This window comes from Paroedura picta, chromosome 3 (assembly GCF_049243985.1).
Source record: "Paroedura picta isolate Pp20150507F chromosome 3, Ppicta_v3.0, whole genome shotgun sequence".
NCBI classification, from domain to species: domain Eukaryota; kingdom Metazoa; phylum Chordata; class Lepidosauria; order Squamata; family Gekkonidae; genus Paroedura; species Paroedura picta.
In genome coordinates this window covers 15,855,778-15,879,484 of record NC_135371.1, presented here as the reverse complement: position 1 = coordinate 15,879,484, position 23,707 = coordinate 15,855,778, and the positions used below count along the sequence as shown (strand labels likewise).

At 47.1% G+C, this 23,707-nt stretch overlaps 1 protein-coding gene across 2 annotated transcripts; it reads right to left on the bottom strand.

Moving 5' to 3' along the window:
- Nucleotides 1-1,345: 1,345 nt before the first annotated feature.
- On the bottom strand, nucleotides 1,346-19,628 carry CIMIP7 (ciliary microtubule inner protein 7). 2 transcript variants are annotated; one of them, XM_077324880.1, is made up of 4 exons: nucleotides 19,492-19,628; nucleotides 15,017-15,130; nucleotides 4,162-4,239; nucleotides 1,346-1,955 (listed from the first exon to the last, which is right to left on the bottom strand). In XM_077324880.1, the coding sequence occupies exons 1-4, from the start codon at nucleotides 19,516-19,518 to the stop codon at nucleotides 1,482-1,484; spliced, it is 693 nt and encodes a 230-aa protein (XP_077180995.1). In that variant the 5' UTR covers nucleotides 19,519-19,628; the 3' UTR covers nucleotides 1,346-1,481. The 2 variants fall into 2 exon arrangements, with proteins under 2 accessions (XP_077180995.1, XP_077180994.1); XM_077324879.1 differs by lacking the exon at nucleotides 19,492-19,628 and adding an exon at nucleotides 19,179-19,469.
- Between the last annotated feature and the right edge of the window lie 4,079 nt (nucleotides 19,629-23,707).

The window sequence follows — 23,707 nt, the reverse complement described above, 5'->3', positions numbered from 1 at the left end:
GCAGAGGTCCAGTCGGTTTCTTTCTCAGCAAGGATGCCTGCTTGTTCCACTCCTGCCCACTCATTTGCATATGAAAGTTAGACTGTGCAAGTTACTCCACCTTCCAGCCAGGTCCTTTGTGGACTGGACAATCAGGCTCCTGTATAGCTCAGTCATCCCTCAGTTCATTTGCAGCTGCCTAAAGGCTCAAACTCTTTCTAAAACTGAGAAGCAGCTGCTTTGGCTCGCATGAAGACAAAGAGATGGCTTTTTTATACCCCACTTTTTACTGCCAAAGGACTCTCAAAGCGGCTTACAAACACCTTTCCCTTCCTCTCCCCACAAAAGACACCCTGTGGGGGAGGTGGGGTTAAGAAAACTCCAAGAACTACACTGCAAGAACAGCTCTGAGAGAACTGTGACTAGCCCAAGGTCATCCAGCTGGCTGCATGCGGAGGAGTGGGGAGTCAAACCCTGTTCTTCAGATTAGAGTCTGTCGCTCTCAACCTCTATGCCATGCTGGCTCTCTCGCCTTTTACCAGCTTCTATCCCTTGGTCTATCCCTTGATGAAACTCAAATACTTTGGCCACCTCATGAGAAGGAAGGACACCCTGGAGAAGAGTCTAATGCTGGGAGCGATTGAGGGCAAAAGAAGAAGGGGACGACAGAGAATGAGGTGGAGGGATGGAGTCACTGAAGCAGTCGGTGCAAACTTAAATGGACTCCAGGGAATGGTAGAGGACAGGAAGGCCTGGAGGATCATTGTCCATGGGGTCGCGATGGGTCGGACACGACTTCTCACCTAACAACAATCCCTTGGTCACCTGACTGAAATGCCTTAGCCTTTCCCCCTCTCTTGAACCTTCTCTACTTCTCTAAAAGAAGTCAAAATAATGGTATGTATGGTCTGCTGGCCAGTATGACAGACTGACCACCAACAGAAGCGGCCGTTGGCAAACACGTCCTCAAAGCTTCTTGTAATGGAGAGATACAATAAGAGAGATAAAATAAGAGAGATGTAATGGAGAGATACAATGTCCAGTAGCACCTTTAAGACCAACAAAGATGTATTCAAGGCGTGAGCTTTCGAGTGCAAGCACTCTTCCTCAGTCTTTTCTTCAAAAATTCACGCCTTGAATAAATCTTTGTTGGCCTTAAAGGTGCTACTGGACTCTGATTTTATTGTGCTACTTCAGACTGTCACGGCGACCCATTTGAATCTGTAACTGAGAGAGTCAGTTTTGTTCGGAAGAAACCTAATTAAGGCTTCTTTCTAGCAAAATGAGATTTCTTCCGAACAAAACCGACTCTGTCCATTACCGGAAGCTTTGAGGCAGGTAGATCGTCCAAGGATTCGACAAGCCCTTCTCTGATGGTGCTGTACCTAGCAGATATTCCGCAGACCAGCAAGATTTTATTATTTGGGGGAAGTTTTTCTTTTCCGTCGTCTACAAAGGAGCATGGACGCGATCTCACGGCGGAGGCACGATCGGACACGGGCTCAACAATTGTACCAGTGCAAGCAGTCGGACACCGTCAGGCGTACTGGCCTCAGGAGTGCGCAGCGCCTGTAGAAGCGTCCTGGTGCGGGGGGGTCCGGGCTTCTGGCGGCATTTCCGGTGGGGGGCGTACTTGGGGTGGGGTCTCCGGTGGGCTCGCTCGAGGTGGCCGGGGCAGGCGCGTCAGGCTCCGGGTCTTTGGCCCCCTGCTCTTTCAACACCCCAAGGATGGGATCGCGCAAGCAGTAGCTTCGGTACGTGTGCTGGTAAGTGGTGCTGGGCGTCCGGTGGAGGGGCTGCCGTTGCGCTCGGTCGCGAGGAACCAACCTCTGGGAGAGCTTGTCTCTGGAGCGGTAGTCGGCCTGGTAGCTTGAGACGAGGGGCCTCTCCCGCTGCAGCTCCTCCTTCAGGGGGATCCAGTCTATTAGGTTTAGGGTGCTGGGAAGGCTCCCCTCTATCCTCTTCCTTCCCAAGCCCTGCCATAGAACAAGAGCCAGACGGATCAAGCTTTTCATTGTGACAAAAGGCATCTAACAAATCCCCGTGGCCGTGTAGCGGGAAGGGGCCAGGAAGTCCTCAAGGGGGAAGCCAGGATGGCTTGTTTGTGTACATTATTTCTATCCCACTGGGACTCAAGGTGGATTACAGTCGGTGGGCGGGACAGTCAGCGAACAATGCAACAGGGGTACAGTTCTAGAACCGCCCAGAAGTCTTAGAAACAATTGAAACAAAGCATAACTATTTAAGACGGAAATGGCGTTAAGTGATGCAAAACTCAAGTATTTAAAAGGCTGCTATGTAGAGGAGGGAGAGGAGTTGTTCTCTCTTGCCCCGGAGGGACGGACCAGAGCCAATGGGATGAAATTAATTCAAAAGAAATTCCGTCTAAACATCCGGAAGAAGTTCCTGACAGTGAGAGTGGTTCTTCAGTGGAACAGGCTTCCTCGGGAGCTGGTGGATTCTCCACCTTTGGAGATTTTTAAATAGAAACTGGATAGCCATCTGACGGAGAGGCTGATTCTGTGAAGGTTCAAGGGGGTGGCAGGTTACAGCGGATGAGCGATTGGGATGTGAGTGTCCTGCATAGTGCAGGGGGTTGGACTAGATGACCCAGGAGGTCCCTTCTAACTCTATGATTCTACAGTAGGATCCTACTTTCCTTCTCTGCAGCTCTAGAAAAGACAAGTGCTTTTGTTGTGTTTAATCAAAATGAATCTGTCCCTCTCCCACTAGGAGCTCTGGAATTAAAGAAATAACAATTCTTTACGTTTTCCATAAGGCAGCGGAGTTGGAGGAAAGCTGCTTGTGGCAGGTGCCACCTGGCTAGCGCCTGGAACGCTGACCACCTGACATGTATCTTTCTTTTTAGATGTTTGGGACTCAGGGGTGAGGGTTAATTGAAGCAGGGACATTTTAATGAACAGATGTAGCTTCTTAAAAACCCAGAGGGTACACCAAAGGACACCAGGCACAACGCGTGACTAGCTGGACTTGATGCCTGTCATGCAAGTATGAAGCTGTGCTCACACCGTAGATGCAGAGTCTGCTATGATTGCTCTTTAAAGCCACACAGCAGCTTTTACGGTGGCTGGAATTCTTACTCGCGGGCCCTGCACGGATCGTTCCCTCTGCCATCATGCCATGGTCTGTTCAGTGTTCCCTAATGGCACCCATCTGCCCCGTGTCCCTGCCATAAGATGCTAGCAGCTCCACTAGCCTTTACACCCTTGAGGTGATCACTGAAACCATCTTTTAGGAAAAGACACTGGATTCAGGGTTGAGGATAGTCTGCTCTTTAAAGACAAAATCAAATTTCTGAACCCAGCCAAAACCGACAGTGTGTGGGGGCAGAATCCAACAACTATGGGGCATCCCAGTTTCAATCCTGCTTCTTTGCTCCATCTCCTTTTATGCAGTCCCTTTTCCTGACTCCTCTGTGTTTCCTCTGAAGCAGTGGTCCCCAATCTTTTTATCACCGGGGACCACTCAACGCTGGGGACCACTCACCGGGGACCACTCAACGCCTTTTACTGAGGCCCGGTGTGTGTGGGGGGGTAGTTTACTCCTCTACTCTCAACCACTGCCCTAACGCTCTCTGATCGCTATGGTAATGTTTAAACATCCCTTCAAAATAAGATACAGACACACCACAACAATGAAGTGTGTTGTAAAGGGCTGGGGGGGATGAAGTAAAGGGCTTGGGTGAGGGGAGAGAAGGCGTCTTTCGGGGCCCACCAATTAGTCAAAGAACCACATGTGGTCCATGGCCCACAGGTTGGGGATCGCTACTCTGAAGTGTACTGCAGTGCTGGCATTTCAGTGGGTTTGGCAAGGGTTTGCTCTCCTTAGGATGGTGCTGTTAGCTTGTGGCTGAGCTGTGGGCAATGAATGGCAGTGCCGTTCCAGAATTCGGATGCTCCGTGAAGCACAGAGGGAGGGGAGGGGTGGAAGGCAGAGTTCTAAACTAGCGCTCCTTCCAGGCAGCCGGTTGGCCCCGTCCGTTCCTGAAGGAACCCTGGCGGTTCCCAAAGGAGCGATAATCACATTAGGCATGGAAATGATGGCTGTAATCAAGCACGCCTCTGATTAACTTCCCCGCCAGCGTTCCTGCTGCGGAAGACGAAAGGGATTGGAAGCCTCCCCTCCCCTCCCCTCCCTTCCCTCTTGGCCAAGCACACTCACGTTCTCAAAGCACATCGCTGATCCTGGGAAGGCATGTCTGTTGTCGTGCTTGGAGAATATGTGCTTGGATGGGGTTTCCTGGAAAACAGCACAAGCAAGAACGGAGGTTAGTCCCCTGCAAAAGCTACCGCCTGCAACTCTAATAGGGGAGTGAGTGGGAAAACGAAATGTCTGTTGACAGACAGTGAAGCCCCAAGGGTTAGCAACCTAAATCGGAAGCTGAGAATATTATGCATGGCTCCTCTGGGTTCCTCCTCTTCCCTTCCTCGATTTGCTGCCACCTATAATGGACTAATATTAACCTCTCCTAAATGGTAGTCCTGGTGATGAATGCAAGGAAATGTGTAAAACTGATACTGGATGTAGCATGAAAGGGCTATCTACCTCCATGCTTCCTCTTCTCAGCAAGAGAGCCAGTTTGGTGTAGTGGTTAGGAGTCCGGACTTCTAATCTGGCATGCCGGGTTTGATTCTGTGCTCCCCCACATGCAGCCAGCTGGGTGACCTTGGGCTCGCCACGGCACTGATAAAGCTGTTCTGACTGAGCAGTGATATCAGGCCTCTCTCAGCCTCACCCACCTCACAGGTTGTCTGTTGTGGGGAGAGGAATTGGAAGGCGACTGTAAGCCGCTTTGAGCCTCCTTCAGGTAGGGAAAAGCGGCATATATGAACCAATTCTTCTTCTTCTTCTTTAGAAGGCCAGTTCCTTCTAGAGAAAGCTCTTTCTAGTAATGTGGAAAACATACAGGGATAGCAGCCGGAGGGACAGAGCAGCAAGCACATGGGTAATCTGTATTAGTTTCAATGGAATCTGTACATTTGAATAATAGAATCCCATCTGCCTTAGAAGATGGGGGTGATCTACTCAGCGGATAGCTGGAACAGCCAACAATTCCTTGTCAGCCACTGATGACTATAGAGAATGGAGCAGAGTTGTTTTCTCTTGTTCCAGAGAGACAGACCAGAACCAGTGGGATGAAATTAATTCAAAAGAAATTTAATCTAAACATCCGGAAGAAGTTCCTGACAGTTAGAGCAGTTCCTCGCTGGACCAGGCTTCCTCAGGAGGTGGTGGGTTCTCTTATCTTTGGAAACGTTTAAACAGAGGCTGGATAGCCATCTGACGGAGAGGCTGATTCTGTGAAGGTTCAAGGGGGTGGCTGGTTACAGTGGATGAGCAACAGGGTTGTGAGTGTCCTGCAGGGTGCAGGGTGGGGTTGGGCACTTTGGTGTCTGAAGCGACCGCCTGCGCCCAATGGCACACACGCAGGCGCAGCGCCTCCGTGTATGCAACAACTGGCATGTCAACACCAGCACCTCTCCTCCCCCCCCCCACCTGTGCCACAGCGCTGGCTGCTTCAGGCGCAAGAAGCCATTTAGGACACCAAAGCGCCCTACCCTTGTACAGGGGGTTGGACTAGATGACCTGGGAGGTCCCTTCCAACTCTGTGATTCTATGACAGCCGTTTCACATGAACACATGAAGCCGCCTTGTACCGAATCACAGAATCATAGAAACATAGAGTTGGAAGGGGCCACACAGGCCATCTAGTCCAACCCCCTGCTCAACGCAGGATCAGCACCGGTTCAGACCACTGGTCCATGCAAGTCAGCATTGTCTCTCAGACTGGCAGCATCTTTCCAGAGCCACAGATAAAGAATTTTCACATCACCTGACCCTTTCAATTGGATATATTGGGTACTGAACCTGGGACCTTCTGCATGTCAAGAAGATGCTCTACCACTGAGCCACAGCTCCTGTTCTGGAAGGGCAGGTAGCCTTATCAATCACCAGCTAGCCTTTTGAAGAGTTAGACACATGACATTGTCCGCTTTGGTGCTCCCCACATCAGTCTACCTTATCAGAGAATCATAGAGTTGGAAGGGATCTACAGGATCATCTAGTCTAACCCCCTGTGCAATGCCGGAACTCTCAACTATCTGCCTACCCACAGTCACCCCAACATCATGTCCAAATGATCCCCCCCCCCCCACACACACACACCAAAAATCTCCAGAATCCAGCCTGGCCTGAAGGAAATTCATCTATTGTTCCACAGGGGCAATCAGCAATTCCCTGGGTATGCAAGGAAGGGCCACAAGAGACAAACACTGGCACATCCCTTCCTGCCCACCCACTCACAATCTGCCTAAGTTCATAAAATCAGCATTTCTGTCAGATGACTATCTAGCCTTTGCTTGAAAACTTAGAATCATCAAATAATAGAGTTGGGAGGGACCTCATGGGTGGAACAAGAACTCACCACCTCCCGAGGAAGCCTGTTCCACTGAGAAACTGCTTTGTCAGGAACTAATTCCTGATGTTTAGACAGAATTTCTTTTGAATTAATTTCATCCCATTGGTTCTGGTCTGTCCTTCTGGGGCAAGAGAGAACAACTCTGCTCCATCCTCTATATGGCAGCCTTTTATATACTTGAACATGGTTATCAAGTCCCCTCTAAGTCATCTACCCTCCAAGCTAAACAGACCAAGCTCCCCCAACCTTTCTTCATACATCTTGGTCTCCTCACCATCTTTGTTGCCATCCTCTGGACACGCTCAAGTTTGTCTACATCCCTCTTCAACTGGAGTGCCCAAAACTGAACACAGTCCTTCAAGTGAGGCCAAATAAGTAGAACTCACCACCTCCCGAGGAAGCCTGTTCCACTGAGGAACTGCTCTGTCAGGAACTTCTTCTGGATGTTTAGCCAAAAATTATTTTGAATTAATCTCAACCCATTGGTTCTGGTCATGATTTTCTAATGTGTGGTGAAATGAGCTGTCAATTCAGAAGACCACTTACCATCTCAATCCATGACACAGAACAACTCATGGTGACTTAACCACACAGCTTCTAAATTTTTTTAAATAACGTGAGTTGGCTCTTGTACTGGACTTGAACATGGAAGATCTGTGTTCAGATTCCCATTCACTGAAGGCTTTACTGGACAGGTGCCATGCTATTACATCTTGAGGCGGTGTAAATAGAACCAGTAAAGTTGCAAACATGCATCGAAATTGTTCTAACGCTGTAAAAACAGATTGAGTCAACCTGTCATAACAATCATGATATCAACATCCAAAGACTAATTTAGAAACATTGAAACTGTAGCTACGGTAATTTGGAGAGGAGACCATGTGCTTTAATAGTGTGTTGCAGTTGTTTGACATCGATGGATATATTTGCAGGGAAGTCTCCCATTGCAGCATTCGGCTAAAGGCCTGGCAGAAGAGCTCCATTTTGCTGGTCCCGAGGAACTGTTTAAGTTCTGTTCGGGCCTTAATCTTGTGGGGAAGCTCATTCAACCAGCTTGGGGCCACCATTGAAGAGCCCTTGGCTCTTGTCTGTGGTAAAGACCATAGAGACACACAGAAATCCCTAGAGTGTTGATGTGGAGGACATATTCCAGCCATTTTTCCCCTCCCACTTCTCAGTTTTGTGAGGGCAGTAAATTGGAGCTGAGGGCAGGCATTTTCCCATTTGTAAGTGGACACATGGGAAGCCTGTTAGTCACTCCCTCTCAGCCTACTCTATCTCACAGGGTTATTGTTGAGAGAATAAAATGAAGACACAACAATGAGGTGAGCCACTTTGGGACAAGTATCCTAGTAATAACTAAATATAAATAAGACAAGACAAGATGGGTAGCTGTGTCTGTAGCAGTAGAAAAGTGTAAGAATACAGCAGCGCCTTAAGGACTAACCTGCCACAAATGTTCGTCTTTAAGGTGCTCCTGCAAGTTGACAATGCTGGAACTCAGCTGCTTCATGATCCTGTTTATTTCTGGAGGAACTAGGTTGTCATGTCCTGGTTTTATGAGTGCAATAGCACACGTTCACTATATATTGCAGGAAAACAGATTTATACCTCTGTGGTTACTGAAAGAAGACGCACCTGTCCCCTGGGCAGCTTGCAAAATTAGCCCTGGGAGAACAAGGGCCAAAACAAATTAAATGCATAAATATTTCAAGGATGCTGGTCTGCCTGCACCTTCAGAGCAATAGATGATGGACAACAAAACTAAAGAAAGCACCAAGCGGCTTAATAATTTAGGCCGGAGAGAGGTTTTGTGAACTGTGAGACCACAAAGGGAATACAGACATACAAGCAGCAAAGGCACTGAAATTCCTCCTGGCCCTACTGCCTGCCTTTTGGGGGGGAAAGGACTTGAAAAACAGGCAGTGGGGGACATTAGGAGGCACGATACTCAGTTTCAATTACAGAGGGGTAAGAAAGATTATTGATATTTCTCGGAGAACTCATAGACTCTTGATTTAAACCTAGATAAAATCCCACTCGGGAAAGCTACAGGCATACAGTGTTACCCCAATGGCTATCAGGCGAGATGGCCAATCTCCAGGTGGGAATAGGATAAACACAGGACAGTCTCAGATAACTCAAACCAAGAAGAAAAGACCTATCCTTGTGGCATTAAACAATAATAAAGAATGTTTTTAAACAATTTCTTTTCTTGAGTTTGCTTTTAGTTTATTTCATTCCCAGGACGTCAGCCAGAATGGTTTTCCAGATAAACTCCATTTTCTATTTTTTCCTCAGTGGTAAGTCTTCTCTTCTTTTAAGTGCAATAAATCTAAGTAGTATTTCTTCCATAACCTCAATACAAGTAGTAATATAAATTGGCCAATGGCTCAAAATAGTGTGGAGATCCTGGTCCAAAAAGACAAGGTCCTCTCCAGGTGGGGCCTGAGGATCTCCTGTAATTACAGCTGATTTACAGAGTATAAAGATCAAGGTAGCTGCGATGGAAAGTGGACTATATAGCAGGGGTAGTCAACCTGTGGTACTCCAGATGTTCATGGACTACAATTCCCATGAGCCCCTGCCAGCAAATGCTGGCAGGGGCTCGTGGGAATTATAGTCCATGAACATCTGGAGGACCACAGGTTGACTACCCCTGCTCGAGAGCAAATGCTGGCAGGGGCTCATGGGAATTATAGTCCATGAACATCTGGAGGACCACAGGTTGACTACCCCTGCTCGAGAGCAAATGCTGGCAGGGGCTCATGGGAATTGTAGTCCATGAACATCTGGAGGACCACAGGTTGACTACCCCTGCTCGAGAGCAAATGCTGGCAGGGGTTCATGGGAATTGTAGTCCATGAACATCTGGAGGACCACAGGTTGACTACCCCTGCTATATAGCACTGTTACCCTGATGAGGTCCTCTCCTGCCCAAATCCTGCCTTCTTCAGGCTGCATCCCCCACTTTCCATGAATTCCCCAATCCAGAATTTGTAATCCTGTTACGAGGATTAGAAACATTACTTTTGTATATTGAATTTAGTCAATAGAGGAGTGAAATTTCTACAGCGTGGGATTGACTTGGCTGGCCTAATTTATCTCCCTCCGGGATGCTTTCCATCAGCAGTTACTTTGTCTATTTTCATTTATAGTCCACCTTCCTCGCTGAAGATGGATTGCAAATATGATGGAGCTATTCAGTCAATAAAACTGATCGCAAAATATAATGATGTTGGAACGAAGACATTTAAGTTTCATGCCAAAGTTTCAAATTCAAATTCAACAGCAAGACAACTTTCTCTAGGCAGACAAGGGCTGCATTCCTAAGCATCATCCTCAAAACATACCGCTACAGGGCCTTTTTCTGAAAAACACTGGGCCAAGAAGGCCTCTTCCTCTCTCAGTTCCAAAATTGCTTAGTGTTTCTGCCTGGAATGACAAGTGCTTGTGCAAATCATCAGCTTCCGGGAAGGCCCTGTTAGCAGAATAATGTGATCAGACTGCCTCTGGGAGTGATCTACCCTAGAGCAGGGGTAGTCAACCGGTGGTCCTCCAGATGTTCATGGACTACAATTCCCATGAGCCCCTGCCAGCGTTTGCTGGCAGGGGCTCATGGGAATTGTATTCCATGAACATCTAGAGGATCACAGGTTGACTACCCCTGCACTGGAGGACTCTCCAGCATTCCTCTCCAATAAACAATTTGTACTGTGCTGATGGTCTGACTTGGATGATCCAGTCCTTTGTGATCTCATCAGATCTCAGAAGACAAGCAGAGTTGGCCCTGGTTAGTATTGGAATGGGAGACTACCAAGGAGGTCCAAGGTCGCTAGCCAGATGCAGGCAGTGGTGAACCACATCTGTTCACTGCGTGCCTTGGAGACTTTATTTTTTATTTATTTGATTTCTATACCGCCACAACATATGGCTCAGGGCGGTTGACATGCAACATCATAGGGGGATACATGGAATGAGTCAACATACAACATAGTCAATATACAACAATAACAATCCAAAAGTGGTTCTAAACAACACGACTTCAGTGATCCCAACAATAACAACATAACAAGCTAAACTCCCTAGAGAGGTCAGGCTGCTTCAGGCCATGGAGGGGATGTCAGAGGTGGGGGGGGGGACCGGTGGTCGGTCTCAGGCAAATGCCTGGTGGAGGAGCTCCCTTTTGTAGGCCCTGCAGAACTGTGGGAGTTCAGGCAGAGCCCTGATCTCTTCAGGGAGCTCGTTCCACCAGGTGGGGGCCAGGATGGAAAAAACTCTGGCCCTCGTTGAGGACCGACGTGCTAGTTTGGGGCCAGGGATCAACAGCCAGTTGGCAGTGGCAGAGCATAATGCTCTTTTGGGGGTATAGGCGGAGAGACGGTCTCTCAGGTACACTGGGCCAGATCGCGCACGGCCTTGAAGGTAAGAACCAAAACCTTAAGCCTGATCCGGAATTCAATTGGGACCCAGTTGAGTTGCTGAAGTATAGGCCAGATATGAGATGTCCACGGTGTGTTGGTGAGAATCCTGGCCGCTGCTTTCTGCACCAATTGCAGTTTCCAGGTCAAGGATAAGGGTAGGTCTGCATAGAGCGAGTTGCAGAAGTCCAGTCTAGAGGTGACCATCGTGTGGATCACTGTGGCTAGGTGTTCTGGTGCCAAGTAGGGTGCTAGTAGTTTGGCTTGGCGTAGGTGGTAGAAGGCCAGCCACGCTACTCTTGTGACCTGTGCCTCCATGGAAAGGGAGGCGCCGAGGATCACCCCCAGGTTTCTGGTGGTGGGCTACTGTTAGACGTACTCCGTCCAGGTTGGGTAGGCACGCTTCCTCTTCTTACCCAGCCACGGGACCTCCGTCTTTGAAGGGCTGAGCTTCAGACGACTCTGCTTGAGTCTTTTTGTCACTTCTTCCAGGCATCTGGCTAAGATTTCTGAGGGGGAATCGGGGTGGTCATCCATCAAGAGGAAGAGCTGAGTGTCATCTGCATATTGGTGGCAACCCAATCCAAGCTTCCGTACCAGCGGAGCAAGAGGGCGCATGAAGATGTTAAATAGAATAGGAAGGAGGACTGCTTCCCGTGGTACTCCACATGTGAGCTGATGATGGTTGGATACTCTCTCTCCTATTTCAACCCTTGTCCACGACCCTAGAGGAAGGAGATCCGCCATTTGAGAGCGGTCCCCCGTATCCCGGCATCAGTAAGGCGGTGAGCTAGGAGCTCATGATCTACAGTGTCAAACGCTACTGTCAGATCTAATAGTATAAGCAGCGCTGACCCGCCTTGGTCTAGCTGGCGACGGAGGTCTGCTGTGACTGGGCAGCCCTTGACTTGGCAGCCCTTTCCACCATCACCACTGCACTGACCATGAGGGTCCATGCTAGCCTGATCTTGTCAGATCTCAGAAGCTAAACAGGGCAAGCCCTGGTTAGTACTTGGATGGAGACCACAAGGATATCCAGGGTCACTATGCAGATGGAAAAGCAAACCACCTCTGGTGTCTCTTGCCTTCAAAAACTTCCAGGGCTGCCAGGAGTTGGCTGTTGCATCATGGTACTTTCCACCACGACTGCACTGATGCATACCAAACACAAAGTGCTGGCAGTGAATTCCACATTTTTATCATTTTTAAAATCATTTCCACATTTTTCTTCTCTGTGTAAACAAGTATTTCCTTTTGTCCATCCTGAACCTACTGCCCATCAGTTTCATTGGGTGCTTTTGAGTTCTAATATCTTTGTCAACTCTCTCCACCCCATGAGAATTTTATAAGGCTCTATCATGTCATTCCCAGTTGTCTTTTCTCAACTGAGAAGTTCCAACCTCTTCCGCTTGGTGCTTGGCAAAATGACAGGGCTTGAGGCAAAGGGAGGACAAATACACCAAGAAGTAGCAGCTTGGTCTTTTCCTTGTAGCAGAATTTCAGTGGGTCTCCAAAGAGGATGAACCAGGCAGCTTGCCTTTATCAGGAAGAAGGGACAAGCACCAGGCCTCCCTCACTCTCAGAGCTAGGATGTCACCACAGGTCTCTAATCCACAACACCCTGCTAGAAGTATTGCCAAGGCAATTAAATAGAGCTTTGCTACTGCCCCAGCAGGTAAAGGCAAAGGTATCCCCTGTGCAAGCACCGAGTCATATCTGACCCTTGGGGTGACGCCCTCCAGCATTTTCATGGCAGACTCAATACGGGGTGGTTTGCCAGTGCCTTCCCCAGCCATTACCATTTACCCCCCAGCAAGCTGGGTACTCATTTTACCGACCTCGGAAGGATGGAAGGCTGAGTCAACCTTAAGCCAGCTGCTGGGATTGAACTCCCAGCCTCGTGGGCAAAGCTTTCAGATGGCTGCCTTACCACTCTGCGCCACAAGAGGCTCTTGCCCCAGCCAGTAGGTTTCCTAAAAGGAAGGCAAATATCTTCAAACGACAATGGCAGAAGGTGAGCGGGATCCTGCCTGAAGCACAATCGAGCTGCCTGAAACGGCTTGGACATCCCTTTCAAAATGACATGAGGAGGTAGACGGGGAAGCATCCCATGCATGTGAGCCACACAGACCCTTAACTAGTGATATATCTCTTTTTGAAAACAGCAGGGGGAATAATTAGCCAGCAATTTCAGGCATCATTGGCAATTAGATGTTGTTTTAATTGAGCCCAACCTAGGTTCTAGCTGTGGGATATCCAGCCTCATAAAACCATAGCCACTGCGCAAACATTAATTACTCCAGCCTCCAGAAGAGTATTTCCTTATCAGAGAATCGTTCTGTTCCATAGGCAAGGGAGGCATTTACTCTTGCAACACTGAGATCTCAGGGTCCAACACAGATGCCGCCAGGGTGTGGTTGACCACCCAGGATCCTTAAGGGCCAGGATGCAAAAGGCTGGTTCCTGGAATTCACAAAAACAGATTTCCCTTTGGAGGAATTGAGTTCTGTTAAGTTGCTCCAGTTCAAATTAAGCCTTGGGTTTGGGAGGGATGTGTGTAGGAAGGTTGTTACCATCAATATTATCTTGACTGACAGCTCTGGTGTTGCGTACACACAAACCACGCTGATGCATGCAAACAATGTGACAGAGCTTCAGCGACCACTACAGCGGAATAATAGGAGCACGGCCAATTAACCCGCCTGCCAAATCCCTCCCTTAGGTACTCGGAACTGGATCCAGGGCCATAATCCTCCCCCTCTCTCTTTCCCCCCTCAAAGGAGTTACCTAAATGGGTGCCTGTTCTTCACCACTGTCATATTTCTGTCTGCTTTCTTAATTCATGTGGATTGTACTTGTGGGGTACTTGTGGATTGTAAACTAAACATGAGCAGGCAGTGTGATGCAGCGGTAAAAAAGGCGAATGCCATTTTGGGCTGTATCAACAGGGGCATCACATCAAAATCACAAGATGTCATAGTCCCATTGTATACGGCACTGGTCAGACCACACCTGGAGTACTGTGTGCAGTTCTGGAGGCCTCACTTCAAGAAGGACGTAGATAAAATTGAAAGGGTACTGAGGAGAGCGACGAACATGATCTGGGGCCAAGGGACCAAGCCCTAGGAAGATAGGTTGAGGGACTTGGGAATGTTCAGCCTGGAGAAAAGGAGGTTGAGAGGGGACATGATAGCCCTCTTTAAGTACTTGAAAGGTTGTCACTTGGAGAAGGGCAGGATGCTGTTTCTGTTGGCTGCAGAGGAGAGGACACGCAGTAATGGGTTTAACTACAAGTACAACGATATAGGCTACATATAAGGAAAATTTTTTTCACAGTCAGAGTAGTTCAGCAGTGGAATAGGCTGCCTAAGGAGGTGGTGAGCTCCCCCTCACTGGCAGTCTTCAAGCAAAGGTTGGATACACACTTTTCTTGGATGCTTTAGGATGCTTTGAGCTGATCCTGCATTGAGCAGGGGGTTGGACTAGATGGCCTTTATGACCCCTTCCAACTCTATGATTCTATGATTCTGAGGGGAAAGGGGGCCAGAGCTCAGTGGATTAGCATCTACTTTCTACGCAGAAGGTCTCGGGTTCAATTCCTGATATCCCCGGCTTATGGATCAGGTACTAGGGGACGTGAAAGATCCCTGTTAGAGACCCTGCAAAGCTGCTGCCATTCTGAATAGACAGAATTACCTTGGTGGACCAATGGTCTGATTCACAGTATGGCCACAGCCTATGTATGCTGCTGCAAGGGAACAAATTTCAAGTTCTCAAACTGGCTCCCAGAATTACAATTGATCTCCAAACGAAAGAGTTCACTCCCCCTTGACAGGCAGGTAGCTTCAGAGGGCAAAATCTGGTTATGCTGTAGCTTCTAAGTGAAATCTCAGTCCAAATTCACCCCTCCTCATGCATTGCCCTCAAATCTCCAGGCCGGAACTGACAACTGGAGATGGAGGTGGAAACTCATGGGATCTCTGACTTCCTCTGCTCCTGCTTCCACTGAGGCATACTTCCATTGTACTGCATTCTCCCTCTGCACCAAAGGAGACCACCAGCTACAGATTCACTCAGGAAGGAGGGAGGGATGGCAGATATGAACAAGGTGCATGGCTTTTCCTCCTGTCTTCTTGGGGGCCCTTCCAAGGCCGGCCAGAGACACCCGGTCACTCACCTTCATTCTCTGCAGAAAGCGATCAGGAGGTGGTGGCCGGGCTGCTTTACGATACTCTTGGGTGAAATCGCTCCTGCATCTGCTTCTGAAGTTGCCATAGAAACCATTGGCATGCTAGAACAAAAACAGGCAAGAGGGAGCCCCTCATTAGCCACTGAGCCATGTGATCCAGCCACTTCTCCAAACTCGCTGGTTGGTTTGATAGGGCCAACAGAGGCCACGCGTTCCCTCTGACAACTGCAAAAGGGTTTTACCCAGCTTTCTTATTACTGACAACAAATGCCGCTCGTCAGGCGAGAGGAGCAGACAGGAGAGGCTAAGCTGCTTCCCACTGGGATCCGGGCATCCTCTTACATCCGAGGACTCATCGAGGGGGCTTCATTTGGGAGGAAATCAGAAGCACTAGTTAGACCCTGTCACTGCAGCCCCAATCTATCAAGCGCTTTGGCATTCCCAGACACCTTGTGTGAGTAATGGCCAAGTGTGTTGACTAAGGCAGGTACCATGTTGCGTTTGCAATACCTCTTGTGGCAAATATTATCGGCAGGGCTGCGTTTTCAACAACAAGAATCAAAACCTGAGGATACTCCAGCTGTGTGCCAAGGTAAACAGAATTCCACAACTTTTGCACGTTATGGAAGGTGAGCTTCCTATTTTACTAGTTGTAAACTAGTAAACTATTTACAACTATTTTACTAGTTGTAGGTGAAAGGAGCCGCAGTGTTTGGCCACTAGAAATTTCAGCCGTCTTCCAGTGTCTGCCAGCCCTCAATTGCTGGCCCTTACAAGAATTTGGGAGGTGGAAATACAAAGCCGAGTTTGGCAGTGTGCTATGATGTATGGTTATGCGGCTGGAAAGGTCTGTCCCACTGCCAAATGCCACTCCAGAGTAAGGCTCCCACCAGGCAAATGGCATCCAACAGGCATTGCCCATTTGCTTCCTAGGCTGGGAAAGGAACAGTAAAATTCTCAAGATGCAGAATTCTGTGTCTATCAGTAAATTTCACACAGCCAGTGTTGTATCCTTGGCTTGCATCCCCACATCCCACCCATAACGGTCACTGGTTAATCTTTCAACCTAACCCAAATCAGAGTGCTGCATGGATAAAATGCAGGCAGAATACCACTGCCAGCAGGAACTTTCGGGTAGGTAACCATCTTAGTCCAGTAGCACCTTGCAGACCTACGAAATTTCGAGGGTAGAAGCTTTCGGGAGTCAAAACTTATCGAGTCCTTTGCCTCTTGAAAGGTTAATTATACCCTCAAAAACTTGTTGGTCTTTAAGGGGCTATCGGACTTGAATCTTGCCCCAGAGGAAGGGGAACATAAAAAATGTGACAAACATACAGATTTTAAAAAACGTGACAGACATTTATCAGATTTTAAAATGTTACAAGATAAAAAATGTCACAGATATTTGCAGGATAGAAGAAAAATGTGACAGATTATTTACAGTGGTGCATACTGCCTTGATTTGGGTTAACAATATGCTAGGGGAATAAATGGTGATCGCTAGTTCAAACCTCTGTCACAAACTCTCTCAGTGGCTGCTCCCTTCCCCTCATCTCCGACACGGGAGTAATAATACAGATATACTGAAATGGGCTGTTGTCAGGAGATAATGGGCTGTGCAGGACTTTGAACACTGAAAGTGCTACACAAAAACTCATTTCTATTAGACTCTACTTAAAACGTGTGTGTACAGCTGGAAAGAATGAAAGGGAAGGCTGAGCTCAAACAGTAGGAAGTGGCCTGTCAGTGCTCAAATTCTGACCTGGCCAGTGTTTTTGAGGTCAGCATCTTCCCTTCCACAAAATAATGTACAGTTTCATCTTTTGTCTATGATGGAAAGTAGACTGTAGGAGCTGGCATTTCAGGGATTTGTGTCATATAGTAGACGAGGAACTTGCACACCCCACTGAGAGTGTTGTGTTCTAGCAAACCGTGAAGGGACTGGGTATATTAGCCCCCCCCCACCCCCCAGTTCGCTGGCAGTTTTCCTCAATTTTGAAGAGTGTCAAAAGGCAAGCAAGTGCATTTGCTCATCATTTCTGCCAAGTGACAAGGAATGAATGTGCTAAATATGAGTGAGGTTTGACAGGGGAATAAGTGGCCAAGCAAAGTCCTGAAATGTCCCTCTTTGGAGGCTTTCAGGGAAAAGCTGGGGGAAGGATCGGACTGGGTGGCCTACAGGGTTTTTCTTTAATATCTGTAGGATTCTTTAGTGTTTCCTTGTGTTTCTGAATAACCTCTCAAAAGAAAGCATTTTCCCTTGAGCTCTATAGCCAATGAAACCTAGTGCAGTTAGCCCCATTGCTGACAGGCAGGGGCAATTATAGATTTGCCGTCTGTCAAAGGCAAGAGCCGATCGTTTTGGTTTCTTAATGTTCTCCTGGGAAACACAATGCTTGAACCCAGTTCTGAGCAGAGCTGTTGAGGATCACTCTTTTAACGACCCATATTTAAGGTTATACTCAGTTAATGTTTCATTATACTTCTACAGCAGAGATATTGGCACAGCTCATATCACCACCCTCCTTTTGAGCAAAGGAATTTGTGCCTGTGGCATGGGTTATCAGGGGGGCCTGTTATCTCTAGGAATTGTCAGTGAGCTGTCCGGGGATATGGTGCTCCTCGGGGAATATCACATGATCTGAAAAATGGTGTGCAGGTTAATTCCCCTCATGCCCCCTTGAAGAAGAAGAAGAAGGAGGAGGAGGAGGAGGAGGAGGAGGAGGAGGAGGAGGAGGAGGAGGAGAAGAAGAAGAAGAGCTGGTTCTTATAGGCCGCTTTTCCCTACCCAAAGGAGTCTCAAAGTGGCTTACAGTCGCCTTCCCTTTTCTCTCCCCACAACAGACACCCTGTGGGGTGGGTGAGGCTGAGAGAGCCCTGATATCACTGCTCAGTCAGAACAGTTTTATCAGTGCCGTGGCGAGCCCAAGGTCATCTAGCTGGCTGCATGTTGGGGAGCGCAGAATCGAACCCGGCATGCCAGATTAGAAGTCCGCACTCCTAACCACTACACCAAACTGGCTGTTCTCTTGAACTGATAGATCTGGAGTGAGGAGGGTGGATCTATTTGCCAACTTCCTTGAGAGAGAGCAAAAACTCTGCCTTTTTCACAGCCTCTTAAAAGGTTATTCTTGTCAAGGTGATATTATTCCCCACCATGAAAACCCTCCACTGCCCTGGACATCCCCCCCCCTCTCAGGCCTGTTGGTATGTGACTGAACCATATGTGCAGAGTGGGTAACTCAACCTCTGCATTTCTTAATCTACCTATGTAGTGGGGCCATCCCATCCTGGCATCATAAGATGGCTGACATTTTTCATGGCCAGCACTTCCTTGACACATGTGCTTCTGCTACATGAGAGGTGCGGGGAGTGGGAGCCTAAGAAAACAAGAGGACAAGGAACATGACATGGAAGTCATATATCAAGAATGCAAGAAATTATTCTTGTCTAGTGCATGGAAACAAGGATTCATTCCAAGGCATGGAGGGAAGGGGGAGAATAAGTCCCTTGGGCACGGGGCAGCCTGTCATTGCAGCTAAACAAATAGCAGGAATTAATCGAGGTCTAGTTATAGCTCTGCTATCCTTGGGACGATATATTAGTGAGGTCAGGCTAGGACTACAGAAGGGCTTGTGGGGCAGTTGGAGTTGCCATTTTTATCTTTGGCCTAGAGCCCTGCATTGCCTAAGGCCTGTCCTATTTGCTGCTAAGGGTGGGGTGCATGTACAGAGGTTGCTAGGCAGCCAGGTGCCTTTCTCCAAACCCATTTCCCCCTGAAAAAAAAGTAGTGGGTCAACCAGTGGATAAGTGTGAGGAGGGGGGAACAGGACCAGGGGCAGAGATATGGAGCCAAACTGGTTGGGGAAGTGGGTTTGGAGGCAAAAGTTCCTTCCAAAGTCTCTCAGTAGTTAGTGCTCATCCTGTTTGGAGACAACTGTCAGTATTTGGGTCAATCATCTCCAGCCATTTCCACCCTCCTCTAGAATTAAACACAAGTCTAAAAATACCAGGCAGCCCAGCAAACATGTACCTCCCCCTCTGCATGAAATTTCCAATTATTTGAGGGTCAGCTCTGAAGAAGCAAGGGCACCGAGCAACCCCGTCTCCTGTACGGATCAGGACCAGTAATTTGAAAGGTTAACCTGACCTGGGCAGCCACATTTACCAACATCTTCCAAGCTTCGCACGTTGGTTTCATGATCTTTGCGTAGAGGGGTTAATTTGCACCACAGCTTGTCAAGCATCAAAACGGGATGCAGGAGCAAAGAAGACAAGTTCCCTGAGCTGATACAGAAGACAACCCTTTCACCGTTACAAAGATTCTGCACAGAGCAGGATTGTGGGGGAAAGACGACCATTTCAAGCTCTGGAGGCCTGGCATCTCTTAAAAAACCCAAACCCTGTTCACAACCCCCCTACAAACAAGCACAAACAACATTCATTGCTGGGATGGCTCTTACCCACGTCCCTACAATGGGGCTAGGCATCCCCTCAGAATCTGAGGGGAGCCGCCTAAAAGCAGCCAGTCCCCTCAGCTACTGCAACAGCCACCTGAACCTGGCTGGGTCCTGCGGCTAGGACTTGCCACCCATGTTTATCCAGTTGCTAAGCAACTATTCTGTGAGGACAGCATGGATTGTTAGATCAGGTCAAGGTGTCTGCCTGTTCCATGTGTCATTTTTAAAGCCTATTCCCTCCTCTGGGGAAGAAATAGATATTAAAGTGGGAGCATCTGGTGGCCTGTTTTGCTGACAGTACCTAGAAACCTCTGAAGTACAGGTGAAAATTATTTAACATCTCCTCCCTCATGGACTGGCCTGCCTCCTTACTTTTTCCTAAAGGTTTGATATGCAGCAGCCGGCCGGAAGAGCAGCTAGATTTAAGTTCAGTGCTATCAGAGACCAACATAATTTTTGGAAGCTTTCAAGAGCCAAAACTCCCTTTATTAGATACCTTTGACTCTCAAAAGCTTAAACACAAAAACTCCTGCTGGTCTCTAAGGCACTACTGGAATTGAACCTAGCAGATTTAAAGTAATTGAACTAAAATTAATCACCAGACAATTCATCACCAGACCAAATGGCCATTAAAGAGGACAGCTTCAGAGTTCATTTCGAAAGTTAGCTTGGAAACCCTGTGGTGAAATTAGGTCAGGGTTCTCAGTACTGACTTTGAAATATTCTTTTGTAGCTCTAATACAATTGGGGCTTCTGTCATTTTTGCAGCGCTACAGGCATCAGATGAACTTATACCTTGTATATAGTAATTAAAAATACTTCTGGTGTTCTGGTAAATAACCTAAAATGTCTCAAGAGAGAGAAAGAGAAAGCCTCTTCTGTGCAATTATCATAACAACAGAAAGAAATGTTTAATTTCTAATCCCCTTGTGTGTGTTTTCTGTAAACTTCAGAAGCACAATAAGGAAAACCTAGGTATTTTTAAAAAAATAAATAAATAGATATTTAAAATCCTCAGGGCTATAAATTTCCTTGGTTCTTTAAAAAAAATCACCCTGGCAACATCAGCAAGCAATGTTCCATGCATGATTTCATATTGCTAGGCAGGGATTAGAATTAACATGAATGATTGGGAAACATAATCCATTGAAATGGACTATGACTCTTCTCTTTCTCACGGTTATCTGTGTAGAAATCCCAATAACCGAAAGAGATTTTAATCTGCAGAAGTGTCCACAGGACCACAGGCTCAGAATAGTATTTTCCCCCCATGCATCCTCCTTTCTTCTGCATTGGGGATAAAAAATACCAGCAAGTCACAGGTGACTTATGGCAACCCCATAGGGTTTTCGAAGCAAGAGATTAACAGAGGTGGTTTGCAATTGTTCGCCTCGGCATACCAACCATCTATTGGGATATTTGGTTAACATAGCCGAGTTTTGTTCAGGTGTAGAGCAGTAAATAAATATTCAAAGAAGTATATTGCAGATAAGGTAAACATGCATTTATTCAAGAAGATCCATAAAGATAGATTCAAGTGGGTAGCCATGTTGGTCTGAAGCAGAACAACCAAAACAGAGTCCAATAGCACCTTTAAGACCAACAAGAACCCAGCTCTGGGTTCTAGTTTGGGTGAGTGACAAGGCTGAATGGATCCCACACATTCAGTGTTTTATATTCAAGATTCTTATCTGCCACATCCTTATAAACCACACAAATGGTAGCCATGGTGATGAAGAAGAGGACCTTGAGATGAAAAGAAAAACTGACAAAGTAGGAACTTTAATGTTATAGCCCATATAATAAGCCGAGCACCAGCCTGTAATGAGAATAAATTGTCTGAGTAACTATGTAAAAGAAGAACACAAGGAGCTTAAGACAGCCTTACTCAACCTTCTTACCTTTAAGAAACCTATGAAACATTCTTCAGGTTTTGAGAAACCCTAGAAGTGACACAATTGTGCACAAAATGGTTGGACAGCATAGTTGTGTATGCACCTACCCTGCCCCCCCTTCCTACCTCCTCCAGGCCCATCATTGGGAGACTGTCACAAGGTTTCCCCTTCAGACAGCCTTGTCCCTGTTTGTGCCCCAATTTGCAGCACGACAAGAAAGGGAAATAATTTTTTTGCGATTTCCCTCGTCACAGAACAAACTGGATGAAAACTAGGTCCAACTTCTGCACAGCTGCGGGTTGCTGCTGATGTCATATGGAAGCAGCACTAAAACCCACCAGCAATGGGAGGCTGTGCAGGGGCAAATTCCTTGTGTGGAAACGGTCTGGCTTAAGGACATACATAAATAACAGAAAGATGGTTTTCGATCACATTTGTTGTTGTGTTAAGAAATGAAAGGCTCCTTTCTCTGACTACAGAGGCAAATAAAGTATTTTTCTTCAGAGAAATGCCAGATGAGGAACCGTGTCTTGGCATTACCTCTAAGCTCTAAGGAGTTATGCTGTGAAGGAAGGAGAGAGAGCAGAATGCAGGCTAGCAGTGTAAGATGGCAATTAAGGAAGGTGTCCACCTTTAATGAAATTTCCTTTCCCTGAATTGAAACCCTCTGGAAATATGAAATCTCATTTTCCCAGTCCCAGAGATCCAGCTGGCAATCACAATAAAGCTGAATCTTCACAGTCACCTCTAAAGCAGGAAGAATTCTCTGTAATAGCAGAAAATAACAAGACAAACTGATACCAAATCTCACCACAGTTGTACTCTGCCGAAGCAAATGATTGTTTATTAACAAGCATGGAAACACAGGCACCAATGAGGCTTCAGAAGAGTTTTGAAGGGTGAAATTACATGAGATTCTTGCCTGTGAGTTGGTGATAAAATATTTTTTTAAATCCTCATGAAGGACCGTAATAGGTATTTGTTGTTGCTGTTATTGCAGTGGTGGTCATGGAGAGGAACCCCACAAATGGGGAAAAAGGGTAAGGGAAGGATAACAACCATTTGCAATACCTATGCCCCGAGAAGAGCATAAAATTTATAACAGTCAAAAACAGGCTTTAAAAAATCTTAATTCTCTGTTAAGGCTTAGAGTGAACCATAAGTTAGAAAATCTGTGTGAAGGCATGTTCTGGGAGTTCTAGTTGGGAACTTGATTCACAGGGATGTGCATATGTGAATTGCATTGAGACTGTGGCACGCACTGGGTAAATGTACATGTATTGACAGCAGCACATAAATTGCCTCCTTGGAGCAAACAAAAGTTTTGCCATCAGAAAAACAGCATTGGAGATAGTGGTGGCTGAATAGGGTTGCCAGCTCTGGGTTGAGAAATGGCTGGAGACATTGGGGGTAGAGCTGGGAGTGGGCAGGTTTCGGGACAGGGAGGGATCTCAATGGGGTATATTGCTATGGAGTCCACTCTCCAATGCAGCCATTTTATCCAGGGGAACTGATCTCTGTTGCCTGGAGTTGTTGAATTTGGTTGTGGGGGAAGGGTTAGGAGGTCTGGTTGAATTAGGGCAGGTTGGAGGCAAAGGGCAGTGTTGTGTTTACATACCATTGCATTTTAAAGCTATTAGGCTATAAAATAATGAGCCTCTTGTGGCACAGAGTGGTAAGGCAGCCATCTGAAAGCTTTGCCCATGAGGCTGGGAGTTCAATCCCAGCAGCCTGCTCAAGGTTGACTCAGCCTTCCATCCTTCCGAGGTTGGTAAAATGAGTACCCAGCTTGCTGGGGGGTAAACGGTAATGACTGGGGAAGGCACTGGCAAACCACCCCGTATTGAGTCCGCCATGAAAATGCTAGAGGGCGTCACCCCAAGGGTCAGACATGACTCGGTGCTTGCACAGGGGATACCTTTACCTTTACCTTTAAGCTATAAAATACCTTCTATTTGCATTCTTTTATTGCATTTATTCACTTATCTTACTTTTTTGTTGTTGGAAACATATGGAGTTAGTGTTGGCAAAGTTTAAATATGCAAAGAGGAGCAATGCACTAGGCTGCTTAAAATAAAAGTTTCATTTAGAAGAAAAACCTCTTTGTGAATAGGAAAGGTGAGAGAGACCTGGCTAGTTGTCTAACTGTTGTTCTTTATTCATCCTGTCGTTCTGGAGGCAAGCAGGGAGGAAATGTGCTCAAAGGAGCAGGAAGTCTTCAACTGAGCCAACCAGGATGCTGGAGAAGATTATTTGAAAAATATCAGGAAATTCCTAGTCTAACTATGCTAAATACACATCAATGCCCCCCCCTGTAGCATATT